The sequence below is a fragment of the Malania oleifera genome, chromosome 1, assembly GCF_029873635.1.
Source record: "Malania oleifera isolate guangnan ecotype guangnan chromosome 1, ASM2987363v1, whole genome shotgun sequence".
In the NCBI taxonomy this organism is placed as follows: Eukaryota; Viridiplantae; Streptophyta; class Magnoliopsida; order Santalales; family Ximeniaceae; genus Malania; species Malania oleifera.
In genome coordinates, this window is record NC_080417.1 from 130,726,351 (window position 1) to 130,740,857 (window position 14,507).

The 14,507-nt window shown below is 35.5% G+C and overlaps 1 protein-coding gene across 5 annotated transcripts in view; it reads right to left on the reverse strand.

Moving 5' to 3' along the window:
- Positions 1–528: 528 nt before the first annotated feature.
- The window catches only part of LOC131168650 (protein SEEDLING PLASTID DEVELOPMENT 1), a 70,377-nt gene continuing 56,398 nt past the window's right edge, over positions 529–14,507 (reverse strand). For 3 of the 5 annotated variants that reach the window (XR_009140379.1, XR_009140380.1, XR_009140381.1), the window contains 6 exons: positions 5,849–6,011; positions 5,465–5,703; positions 4,758–4,934; positions 4,548–4,670; positions 1,030–1,543; positions 529–918 (listed from right to left, as the gene is read on the reverse strand). Coding sequence is in view for 1 of the 5 variants with exons in the window: in XM_058128261.1 (XP_057984244.1) it covers positions 1,235–1,543; positions 4,548–4,670; positions 4,758–4,934; positions 5,465–5,703; positions 5,849–6,011 (1,011 nt within the window). In the remaining 4 variants the exon portion in view is untranslated. Of the gene's footprint in view, positions 1,544–4,547; positions 4,671–4,757; positions 4,935–5,464; positions 5,704–5,848; positions 6,012–14,507 lie in introns of all 5 variants that reach the window. The other 2 variants (XR_009140373.1, XM_058128261.1) reach the window with 2 other exon arrangements.

The window sequence follows — 14,507 nt, forward strand, 5'->3', positions numbered from 1 at the left end:
ATCTCTTACAAATTGCATTTTGAGTAGCCCTTGTATCCCAACATATCCTATGATAGGAAGATTATAATTGTGGACAAATCCATACACAGGCACACACACTATAATTATCAAAATAATACTTTCAAATTTAAAAGGTATATAAGTTCATATGCTTACAAAAAATGAGAGAGTTATATGTTTAATATATTGAATTTATAAATAAATATTCTTAATAATACAATAAATATATATAACAGTATAAGAATCAAATAAGTAAATTATAAAATTTTGAATTGTGATAAAAATTATTAATATTTTGAAAATTCATTAAATATGTCTATGAAATTCAATTATATAATTTATTAAAATTACGAGTTTGCTTATATATTAAGATCGGTAACACTAACAAAAAGTGATAATGTGACACAAACCATCTTGAGTTGCTTAATCATAAATAAAATAAAATAAAAAACCAAAAATATAAAAATGAATAGAGAGTTCGCAATATATTAAAGATGAAATAGAACAGATAAATATAAAAACCAATACTACTGAAATTTCTTATCACATAAATATTGTAAGATTGAAATTTTTAACACGAAATTGGTCTTAATCTAAAAATATAAGCTAATTGGCACATCAAGTTGCCAAAAAAAAAAGAGTGATAGTACAAAACATTATGCCTTACAGAAGTTTCATAATTTTTTTTGGCCTCTCATCCCATAAAGTTTTGGCTCTGCTACCAAATGGGACTCAACCCACAAGTGAAAAAGAAAAAATCTCATTCATGCAAACACGCAGGGATGCACAAACGCAATTTCTTCGGATTTAATAAAGAAAAAAAGTTTCTCTTCACAGAACATTCATATAAATGGTGGCGCAGCCCATGTGCATTGTGGAAGTGCTGATTTGCATTATTTCCAGTACTGCTTCGCCAAACTGCTGTTACAAGTGAGAAAATTAAGGGAAATTATTCATCTTTCACCAAACTACATTTCTGCATTTCCATTTTGCAGCCAACAAACCCACAGGATGTAAATTTTTACATACCTCAGAGGATGGTTGAATGGCAACTCGATCATGTTCCACTTGCTTGGCTTGTAGTAACATCTCAATTAGCAGCTACCAGCTTGCCATCGTAAGGTTACAGGCATTACTCATCTGGGAAGCTTACAAAATCAATGGAGGACAGCATGCAACTCCAATATAACAATGATCCATGAGGCTGCTCCATACACACACATACACACACTGGTCACTCAGGGAGGAGAGGCAATCTGTTGACACTGTAGGGCAAACCAGTTGTGCCACCATTGAGGCTTCTTGTGTCAACAATCCCATGGTTTGCCTCAAATGTTTCAGTAGCAGGCTGGTCCTTATCAGCTCTAGTCTGGAACGGGAGGATGCATATCCGTGTGTCCAGCTCTCTACCAATTATCTCTGAATGTAGCTGATACTTCTGAATGAGGTCCATCTGAAGGGATAGAAGATGGGGTGGCCTTGGAAGAAGCTCCACAGGTTCTCCTTTCGGAATCACTGCTTGCTCAATAGCTATTCTTGCCTCCTATACAATAATGGGGAACAAGTTTGAGGGAAGGCATTCAACTTAATCAAATTCAGCAATCTATATTTAGATGCAAAAGTGCAGCAACAAGCAGTGTGTGGGCATTAAATTTAGTAGTCAGGGCCTGCACCCATGTGTTTGGAGTATGGGATAATCCTGGGGACAGTACTGACCTTTGATCTCAAGCCTTTGGCTCAATAACATTGTACAGTCAAGTGGGGTTGGGGTCAGACTATTGCTTAACCCCCTCGAGGAAGCGCCTGCTACCTCACTTAGACACATCCTAGGGTAAAATTGTAGCAATAGGCACATTTTTCTTCATAACAAGAAAATGGCCTTTATAAAAATATGTATCACTAGCAATTGGCAAATTCAATTATAGTTTTTAGGTAAATATGTATCATCTTACCAATGCTATAAAAATTTAAAATTCTTCAATAGAACTCTCATTTATGATGTATGCCATGAGTTCAAATATTTATTAAATGTATATATTAGAATCATACATGACCTCATATATTTTTCACGTGATTTCTTTTTTCATTATTTTGAATTGAACCCTGCCTTATAAATTTAAGTCAGTACAATGTTCAAATAAACTCAAAACTACATCATAAGACAGACATAAATAAATGCTTTAGGAAAATTATGACTCAGTACAGTACAAAATTTATATCTGCCTATGCCATTTTCTCTACCTTTTTGGTGTTAAATGAGACAATACAATCGCTCTCCATAAAAACTAGAAAGTGCTTTCACTAAAACCAAGAGCGGCGCAAGTGCCAAACAGTAGTAGTATTTGAGAATCCAATATGTCACAAAAGTAATTTCCAGATTCCCCAAATCATAAAGTTAATCATACAAGGTTGGTACTATTCAAGGCCATTGGATCATATGGGTACAACACAACACGGATATGAAAATACAATGAATCCTAAAAATATAAGATGCAGCACATGACTGACAGGGCTAATTAATATATTTAAACAATCAATCCAATATAAATACATATGCATCTTTTTATTTCTTTATTTTATAAAAACTCTCACGCTGCATTTAAGAGCCTGAATTTTGAGCCTTGCATTTAGATTGGGGGCCTGGATTTTGATCCTTGCAATTGGATTTGTGTGAATTTGGACAAAACTCAACACAATTTTGTATTGCATAGGTTTAAATCCACACATCCAAATCCAAGGCCTCAAACACAGGGTCAATATATCACTTTCTCAAAAGATGCTGGCAAGCTTACTAGTTAAGTTTTTGTTTTGCAAAAAAACTAATATTTTAGATGTTATCCTTCAACAATTATTTGTTTTATGAGTAAACTGTAAAAGAAAATTATATTACAGAGTGTCACTATTTATCCCAAGTATTCTTGAAAAATTATGAGTGTCCTAAGAGTGGTGTTCAATAGTATCCAAAAGTGTCCGAGAAAGTACAAGATTAAAAAACACAATTTTGAAGTGTCAGATTCGTGTTGGGGTGTCAGTATCCAACATATACACAACAAGGACACAACATCGATATAACATTGTTGGTGCCGCATAGAATTTTTTTCATTAAGTTTTCATTTTTATATATATATTTTTACTGAACTAATTCTATAAACCATTTTTTTTTTCTGGAAATGCTTCTATAAACTTCACATTATACAATGAGAAGATAGCCCCCCAAACTAGAACACAATGCTCATAATATACAACTAACCACCAGCCAAGAAAAGGTTCAGCACTGACATCTGAAGCAGGCAAACCCAAAAGATTTCAACCAAAAATGGCAACGAATAGCAAAACTATGGAGCAACTGTGAAATGAATGAGTAAATTTGCATCTCCCTTGAACATGAAGCAACTATTTGGGTGCACATAATTTATTTAGTGAAAACTGCAGCAAAGAACTCAGATCATCACTTGAGATAAGCCCTCTCCACCCTTCACGAAGATCTCCACAAAAGCTCAATACAAGCATCCCTTCCAAACCCCATAATCTTCCTCACCCCTATGAACTGGTACTCAGTTTCTCTAAAAAGGTAGAGGCCATTTCCAGCTCATGCAAATATTCAACAAACACCCCCTCCCACACCCCCCCCCCCCCCCACCGCCCACCGCCCACAACCCAATCCCAACCCCAAAAAAAAGACCTTCTACAAGTGTATCATTGTTCATTAGCAATAGACATCCCTCCAAAAACAAAGCATAATAGATATACCGGAAACTGTACTGACATTTTGACCATTGTACTCGTGCTTATTTTATTTCTGAGAGAGATGATCAAAAACCCAAAATCACAGTTAAAATTCAGCAATGCACCCGTGGAGAACTTTCTATTTGATCTCACTCTACTTTAGATAACCGACCTGAGGTACCAAAAGTGGTCACTCTGAGAAATCTACTAATCATCATTGTAATCTATTCCAACTTGTAATCTAGTTCCTCAAAAGTAAAATTCAGGCCTTCAACCTCTATATATTTCATGATAAATATTTCAAGGATAATGCATTGGCAAGATTTTATCAGACAACCACATGAACACCTATGTTGAGACAACTCAGAATCATTACAAGGAAATTGTTAGACTGGGGCTGTTAACAGACCAACCATAATCACCAACTTATCATGCCTCAAGCCTGAGCTCAACATCAGGTCTCATGAGCTGGGCAAGTGTTAAATTTTAAGGAAGCCTGAGAAGTTTAAAAGAATGGGCAGAGCAAACACTGTGAAGCAATATTTTCTAAACTTCCAACTATATTACCAGGTTTCCAGTTCAGTTTCAATATCTTATTTTCCATCCTAGAAAAAAAAAGGATTTAGCTTCAGTAGGGTTTATAAACAAGCTTGCGAATATTGGGCTAGGGCTAGCTGATCCCATTTTCATCCCTGTAAAGGGTCGCAGTGAGGGTTGATATAATTTGCTAATTTCAATTCGTCTAGGTTTTTTTTTTTTTTCTTTATTTTTAATATTATGAATTTTCTTTTAAAAAAAATTGTCAGAATATTCGTTTTTACCTCTAGAGCATCAATCTTCTCTGATAAATTCAACTTATCTTCTGATTTGGGATCCTTCAACTCATCAGCGTGATCACTCACAAATGATTGTACAGCCTTCATTATCTGGACCAATGAGCTTGTCTACAAGGAAAACCAAAGGATTTCACACACACACACATACACAAAACTGACAAGTTGAGGATAAGAAAAAAATTGATCTTTATTTACCTTTGTCACGTAAATGGGTATGTCATGAGACTTAGCAGCGGCTTGGATGCCAGAATTCTTCTTGAGCCTGGCTTGTAAGGCTAGTAGTGCATCTGCTTCACTGATATTATTAGTTAATTGAACCGCAGCATCCAATTTCAACTGTTTAAGGCCCTGTATCACACTTGCCTCGAGGATCTAGAATAACTGCTCACTTTATAAGTTCCATATGAAAAATACCGTGATACCTTAATACTACAACATCTGGTGATTAGAACTAACTAGGGCGAACTGAGAAGCAGTTACAAGGTTAACATATCAAGACTGTCAAATATATTCCCAGTTTTTTTTTTTCAATTATTTTAAAATTCAATACGTAATTTAATATGATCATAAAACAAAAAATACATAAAGCATACACAATTTTACTATGGTTAGTAATACAGAAAACTTTGGCTGCGAAGAGACTCATTTGATAAGTAAAAGAAAATTTTGGCTGAGAAGAGACTCATTTGATAAGTAAAACAGGAGCAAGGGACAGGGCAGTTATAGTTGGGCTCTAAGCATCTTTGAAATAATAAGATAATTTTAATATTTTCATGCAGCAACTGATAAATTAACTTTCAGGGTCACTCTCTCCCCTTGATCATCAACAGGAATCCTTCCAGAGGGTGTATAGACAATCTTGATAGCATTTGTTTATCAGATAATAGGAAGTGATGTCTTACCCCATAAACAAATAGGTGTAGAGGTGCCCCATTTTCACAAGAACTCTCCCCCGTGGATGAAGGAAACTCAGACATCAATTTATCGGGGTCAGTCTTTTCATTAACAGTCTCTTGCATGCCATTAGCCGTAATTTTTTCATTTTTTTGTTCTAAAGGACTCTGTATGAGAGGTTTCCTTTGTACAGTTTCTTCCAGTCCTTCCGACTTTATCTTGCGAACTTCAACAAATGGGTATCGACCTATGCCAGCAAGAACAAGTCAAACAATAAAATCACCAATTTACTATCAACACCACTTAATTAATAAATGAAACAAAAGAAAATTAGCAAACATACACCACATACACGCACACACACACACAAATTAAATAAGAACGAAACTTGCCTGAAAGAATTGCATCCACTGTTGCTTCTAAGCTATGATGAACTCGCAACTCATTTTTTGAGACTATCTCCACACCACAACAAAATGTTGATGGTCCCTTCCGCTCTAACACTGTCTTCTGAACACCTCGCCTACTTGCTTCGTCATCCCCAAGAGTCACACTCTGAAAAATGAACACATCAATGTGACAAATCAAAATCAAAAGGCATGCAATGTTACCCAGACCATATGAGTCAAGTTCATTTCTTAAAAATCTCAAATGAATTGGAAGAACACTTCTGCTGAAGGAAGCACATTATGATTTATGAGTCTAGGATACAAAAGAATAGAAAAATGGACACAAACACATCCACCACAATAATCTAATAGGCAATATGAGATACCTAATTGAAAATTAGCTCAAAATTGATCGAGCATGAACTAATACAAAAGGAAAATAAGAAAGAAGACAACAATAAAAGATATTCAGCACTGACAAGATCAAATGAAAATTGTCAATATTTATAATTCCATTCAATGTCACAAATTAAATTATCATATAAGAATATCACTGTTAAGGCTTGAATGCTTGATATATGTGGTTGGTCAACGATCTAACAGCTTAAGCTAATAAGCTCTTACATAAAGTGGTGATCTAAATGGACTATAGTTCTAAAAAGAATTAAGAAGGAGTTGGACAATGATGATAATGAAAAAGAGAATGATGATGCCCAAGAGGATACACAACTTAAGACATAGGAACATTTTGAATGATGATGAAAAAAATTAAGCTAAATCTTTCAAAATCATAAAGAGCAAAAACCATGTCCTAGACTCCATAAGATGTATTAAGAGAGATAAAGATAATCTTCATGAAGAACAAACAAATGATGAGTGAATGAAACTTTGTGAAGCTAGGAAGCACTATTGTGCCTGTTAATCATCGAATACGAAGCACATAGCTAAAGTGTAAAACTACAGTGTCCAGAGTTGTTGAGATTTTGATTAAATAAATGACCTAACTCAAAGATAGGTCTTTCCCTCTATTTATAATACAAATCAAATACAATCTAATGACCATAATACCTTTACCAACTCTCACTAGTTAACATTCTAACACACTTTCATAACAATACTAAATGACTACAATAACCTTTAACACTCCCCCTTATGCTAGAGCATCAATATCATATGCTCCTACCATGTTACAAATAAACTTTAACACGAACACCCCCCAAAGCTTTGGTAAACAAATCAGCAAGCTACATATCAGATTTCACATACGTATGAGCCTCTGCACAAGTTTCTCTCGAACAAAATGGCAATCAACTTCAATGTGTTTCGTTTGCTCGTGAAAGACTGGGTTGGAGGCAATATGAAGAGCAACTTGATTATCACACATCAACTCCATAGACTAAGAATGTGGAATACCCAATACTTCCATGTTTTTCAACCAAATAAGTTAACAAGTAATGTGAGCCACAACCTTATACTCTGATTCTGCACTTGACTTGGCCACTATAGTTTGTTTCTTACTCTTCTAAAACACCAAATTACCACCAACCAAGATATTGTACCAGGTTGTGGATCTTTAGTCAGAAAGCGACTCGGCCCAATCTGCATTTGTATATCCCTGAATATAAGTGTGACCTTGATCTCGATATAAAAGACCTCACCCAAGTGCACTCTTTGAAATATCTTAAGATGCGAATTATTATGTCCCAGTTACTTCTCCTCGAAGAATCTAGAAATTGACTCATAACACTTGTTGCAGAAGATATGTCTGGACGAGTGACTATGAGATAATTCAAATTTCCAACAAGTCTCTAGTATTGTCTAGGATTAGGCAACAAATCACCCATGTCCAACACTAACTTGCTGTTAGGATCCATGGGTGTATCAATAGGTTTGGAGCCCAATAGTCTATTCTCATCCAAAAGATCAAGAACATACTTCCCTTATGACAAAACAATTCCTATACAAGATAGATACTTCTATACCCAAGAAGTATTTCAACAATCCCAAATCTTTGGTTTGAAACTTAGTTTGTAGAAAACATTTAAGACTCTGAATACCTTTATCATCATCACTTGTAATAACAATATCATCCACACACACAATAAGAAGGGTCCTACCTAATGAAGTATGATGATAAAACACAGAGTGATCCATTGCACACCGTCGAAGGCCAAACTCAAGTACTACAGCACTGAATCGACCAAACCGTGCTCTGGGAGATTGTTTTAAACCAGATAATTTTTTAGCCGACACACTAAGCCTGACTTGCCTTGAGCAAAAAAACCAGGTGGTTGCTCCATATAGACATTCTCCTCAAGATCACCATGCAAGAAGATATTCTTCACATCTAACTGATATAGAGGCCAGTGACAAGTGGTAGCCAAGGAGATGAACAAATGTACTAATGTAAGTTTGATAATCAACAAAAAAGTGTCGAAATAATCCAAACTATACACCTAAGCGTACCCTTTAGCAACAAGACGTTCCTTCAAACAAGCCATAGAACCATCACGGTTAACTTTAATAGTGTATACCCAGCGATAACTAACCACAAACTTGTCAAGAGGAAGAGATATCAAGTCCCAAGTATCACTTTCCTGTAAAGTATTCATCTCTTCAACCATGGTATTCCTCCACCTAGAGTGGCAAAGGCATCTGAAATAGATTTAGGCAGGGTAGCAGATGACAGAGTAGTAGCAAAACAATAATAGGAGGGGGATAAGAAGTCATAGCAAACATAGTTGGAAATGGGATGCCGTGTACATGTGCATTTACCTTCCTGGACAGCAAGGGGAGGATCAACATTGTGGGAAATATGATCATCAAACAAGGAAACCAAAGGTGTGGTAGTAGAAGCTAGAGGGAGTCTCTTCCTTGGAGCCATTGTCGTGAATATACTTGCAAATTAGGCTGATCAAGATGATGAGAAAGACTCAAACTACATGGAGACACAGGTGGTTGATTGGGTAAGGACAACAAACTAGAATCTAGAAGATTAGGTAAAGGAAAAGACTCATTGATATTAGAAGAACTGGAGGATTGAATTTAGTAAGGTGTAGACTCAAAGAAGGTAACATTTGTAGAAACAAAGAAGCAATGTAGGATAGGACTATAACAACGATATCCCTTTTGAGTATATAAATAGCCTAGAAATACACATTTTATAGCACCAGGATCCAACTTATCCACCCCAAGAGTTAGTTGATGAACAAGGGATAGACACCCGAATACACGAGGAAGTAGAGAGAATAAAGGTGAACTAGGAAAGAGAATGGAGTAAATAATTTTACCACTAAGAATAAAGGATGACATCCTGTTGATCAAATAGAAAACAATAAGTACAACATCACTCCAAAACGCTTTAGGTACATGCACTTGATAAAGTAAGGTGTGAGTGATTTCAAGGATATGTGATATGCCTTCCACTCTGCAACCCCATTTTGTTGAGGAGTGTGGGCACAAGATGAATGATAAACAATACCAAACTAAGTAATATAAGTAGTGAATTATGTACTAAAATACTCTTCAGCATTATCACTTTGAAGTACGTGAATTGGCAAATCAAATTGAGTCTTTATTTCATAACATAAGGCACAAAATATATGGTATAACTTAGAATGATCTTTTATTAAATATAACCAAGTCATCCTTGAATAATCATCCACAAAGGTTACAAATATCATAATGGACTAACATGAAAGAGCTTGCAGCCTGCTTATTGACTCTAGAAGCAAAAGGGGCACAAAGATGCTTTCTCAATTGACAAGACTCACAATCAAGACTAAACACAGAACTCAAATCAGGAACTAGACGTTTCAACTTTTCCAATGAAGGATAACCAAGGTGACAATGAATTTGGTGAGGTGTGGCAGCAGTAGTGTAGACAGTGGAAGGAGATAGCGGCTCAAAGTGATAAAGTCCACCAGCTTCATGCCCTCCGCCAATCATCTTCCTCATCTTCAAATCTTGAATAACCACAGAATCAAGGGACAATGTTACTAAACAATTCATGGATTTAGTATTCTTGCTAACGGGCATAAGATTGAAAGGAAACTTGGGAATATATAAAATCGAAGGAAGAGAAATAGAAGAAGTGGGATTTACAGGCCCAATTCCCTTGACGGTAGTGGTGGATCCATCAGCAAGAGTAACACAAGCTAAATTTGCAAGATACTGAAGAGTAGAGAAGAAATTAGGTATACCTATGATATGATCAGTGCCAGCTGAGTCAATAACCTAGTAAGGACTAGGATAAGAAGTACTAGATGACAGGCATGTTGTGGGATTACCTATTTGGGACGAGAAGAAATGGGAAAATAAGCTTGTGTGACGCTTGATACTGTTGGAACTTAGAATACTCTTCCTCTGACATAGATACAGTAAGTTGCCCCCACTTGGCCCCAAAGGTGTGGAGTCGGTGGTTGCTACATTGGCAACACATAAAGGTCTACCATGGAGATCCCAACACTACTCAAAAGTATGATTACCTCGTCCACAATGAGTGCACTTGCGAGGAGAGCCTCCACCTCATCCATATCTACCACCACACCGCTCCAACCACCTTGATAACTTCAGCAATTGTTTAGTAGAGAACTAGAATCACCACGTGTAGCAAAGGCTATTCTCTCAAAGCTACATACAAGAGCAGAGGACTGTGTGCTAAAAAACGCAAAGGATACGAGAATAACCATTGGAAAATGATGGCAATGTTGGCCTAACAAGGCTTAATCTTGTTTTGATAATGACAAACCAAGGCATCTGATTGTGCTATCAAGTGCTTTTACAGGTATTATAACTTACATGCACAATGAATGATGTTTAAGTGTAAAGCCATGAAGAATACAAGTAAAATGAAAAATGACTATCGATATTGAAGAAGAGTTTGGATGAAGATAAAGCTTAAAGACATGAAAACTTAGATAGTATTCCATGTGTATTGTATAATAAGTCTCACATAAGTACTTCTCAAATTTATGTTTGTTGTGAAACTTTTAGGATTAATTATTGGACCTAGAGACCTTTTTAATGACTTAGAAAATATTTTTACAAAGTCCAAATATCATTTCAAAAGGATACAAATAAGTTTTGAAATCAAAAATAAAAAGAACATTGAATGTCAGGGTGTTCGAGAGCCTGAGGCTTATGCTCAGTCGACCGAATGCAGAAGTCTGAACAAACTGGTCTAGCATCATAGAATTCGGGCGACCAAACCTATGGTTCATTCGACCGAATGGCTACTGCCATTGTTAAAGTTCCAGACAGTGTTGGTTCGGGCGACCGAACGTCATGTTTAGTCGACTAAAAAGCTACTGCCTGCTTCGAAATTCATAATTTTAATTGGTTCGGGCAACCAAACTACCAGTTTAGTCGACCGAAGCTCGTGATGACTTTCGCGAACAGCAAGATATCTTTCCGATTTTGAAATATATTTTTACCAAAACTTGCATAAACGGTCAAATTTCAAACCTAGCTATAAAAGTCTAATCCTAATCGTGTTAGGGCAAGAGAATACATTGATTTTTACATAGAAAATATGCTTTGCGTCGTTCCTTTCTCTGAAAATATTTTTCTGGTTTTATAATTCAAATTTTAAGCTTTGAAACCCAGAAAACCAAGTCAATCTCTTGAGCTTCGTAGCAAATATTCTTTTGAGAGTATCATAGTGATTTAATCATGTACAAATCTGATATGTTAAGAGAGTTTTCTTGTTGTACAAAATCAGCTATTGATTTATTTGTGAACTGATGGTTCTGGATGTGAATCGTTGACAAGCAAGAGGGTTGTTCTTGCTTGGGAGGTGTCTCTGCCTACTGAAGGAGAGAGGTGCTCCACCTACTGAACGAATGGATTAGTAAAATTCTCATAGCAAGTTGCTTAAGGCAAGGACGTAGACACGGTTGCTAAACCATGTAAAAAAATCCGGTGTCACTCTTTCGTTTATCTCTTTTTACTTTTCAAGCATAATTATATTGAAGTATATCTGCTGTGTATGCTGTGAATGATTTGTTTAGATTTGCGAATGTTGTGAATGATTCGAACATCCATATCAATCAAACTCTGCTAAAGTTACTAATTTAAGTTTGATTAAATCTGTTGATATTGTATTGTATTGGTTCATTACTCACTCAAGCTCTAACATAAATCTTAGTGTGGTTGAGTGTATTCATTATTAATATTGACCTGCTACAAGTACTATCCATAGTTTGTGATTGATTACATATTGATATATAAGTTTAAGCTTTCTCATATTTAGGAATATTGATTATAGAAAATACTCCGTGGTGATTAAAATATTTAGAGCATGTGTTAAATAAGTTTTAAAATTGATTAAGCTCCCACACATAAAATTTAAAAATACCCAATTCACCCCCCTCTTGGAATTACACCTTAACTTTCAGGCAACTCTGCACTACTAAGTACCCGAGACAAGACTGCCCCAAACTCGAGTCTCAAGCTAGCTAGAACCCGAAGATTTGTCATTTGCTCCCTCTACTTCTGCATCTCATGAACGTCGGCAGTTATAGGTTGCACGAAGTTAAGCTCCTCATGGATATATTTCATCTCTCCAAAATAATTTGCAATACTCGTCTCCTTATTGTAGTTGAAAGTATTCCTAGGATAAATCATATATACATGTAATGTTACAAGAGCATAGAAGCTTGGCATAATCTTAAATCTCCTTGCATGTGTCTAGATGCATCCACATCCAAACAATCTGGAGCTCCATCAAATTCCACAAGGGGGAAACAATCAAAGCATAAACCTGAATTCACACTTCTTTTCTCTTCTCATCAGAAGGATCAAATTAGAGCCAATGGTCAGATTTTCCTAATTGGGCTAAATAAACCTGAACAACCTTATATCATTGAACATAATTCTTTTCATCCAACTTTTGAGTTGTTATCTGTGGCAATGATGAAGGAAACATGCTTTTGGGATTCATAGACTCCATTCCAACACTCACAAACCAGCAGCCACACCAATATCAAACAAGGAGAATAATCAAAACTGATCGGGACAACCAAAGCGATTTGAAGCACTAAAACAACCACAAACGAGGTGAACCACTTACCAATTGATATACACTGTCACAGTCTCACAACTCAACTTACGAACACTACAACTGCTCCAAGAATTCACAAAAGAACCTTTACAAACATCGAACACTAATTAACAAATTACCACAAGAGCATGGTTGAAAAAGGTTGTATCTTTGAGCAAAACACAAGCCCAACATTTGATAATATAGTCTAGGGACTGATCATTGTGGAGGAAAAAATTAGAAAGAGGTGGCTAGAATCTCTCTCATGTGTCGGTGCTTGGAGTCGGGACTACCAGTAGTTTGCCGACGTGTGGGGGCGCATGAAGCACACTCTACTGATGGGGTTTTGCAAGGTTAGGCTTCAGAGGGTTCAATTTTAGGCTATATGGTTGGTTTCGTGAAATACTGAAGGGTGGAGGTGGATTAGAGAACAACAGTGATAGGAAGGTGTTTTTCAGCAACAACTGAGTGTGATAGGGTTTAGGTCAGATCACGCTTTGATACCATGTTGAGATTTTGATTAAATGAATGACAACTTGAAGATAGGTCTCTCCCTCCACTTACAATAAAAATAAAATACATTCTAATGACCATAATACCCTTACTAAATCTCACCAATTAACATACTAACACAATAATAGTACTAAAAGACTAAAATAACCTTTAACAGTGTATATTTGAATCCATGCATGTGTAAGTATGAACATGTATATGCATGTAAATATAGGTGCATGATTGTATTTGGGTAAGTATATGATTTGTATGCTTATGTCTATGATAACATTCATGCATGTATTCATGATGTTTTAATGTGTATGTACATGGTTATATAAGTGTATGCATTTGTGGGTGTATGCATGTGTTTATTGATTGTTGTTATAGAACAAATAAAAAATGGAGCATATATGCATATTGGGTGCTTTTATTGTTGTTGGTATTTCATTGCAATTGCTATTTATAAAAAAAATAAAAAAAATGTGTATGCATGGATTTGTTCTTCTTCATTATATTATTGCTTATAAAGAAATTCCAAGAAGATGTCTTGTTGGTTGTGTGCAAAATATATGCATGTGTACAGGTATATTATTTCATTGTTGTTGTAGTTATTTGCAAGGAAAATCCAAAAAAATGTGTTTTTGGTCATGTAAAGATATGTATGTGTGTGTGTGTGTGTGAATATTGGCATATCATTGTGGATATTTATAAAAGAAAATCCAAAACAAAATGCATTTTTGGCCATAGAGAAGCATATCTATGTGCCACTTGTGTATTTATGTGTCTTGTATCATTTTTATTGTTTGTACAAGAAAATAAAAAATGTCTTATTGCTTATGAAAAAATGTTTGTGTGTGTGAGTAATATATTATTTAGCATTCCATTTTTATCATTATTGGGTGCAAGAAAAAAAAAGTGTGATAAATTACTTAATATTTCATTTTTAATGTAGTTGATTATAAAGGAGAACTCAAAAAATGTGTTGTTATGAATGTGTACACTTGTAGGTATTTAGTGTATGATGACGTCACTTTAACAAAAATCTAAACAAAAAAAATTGAAAATTGCAAAATACTCGCAACTTTTCAAAATGATCAAAATACCCCTAATATTCAAAAATTGTCT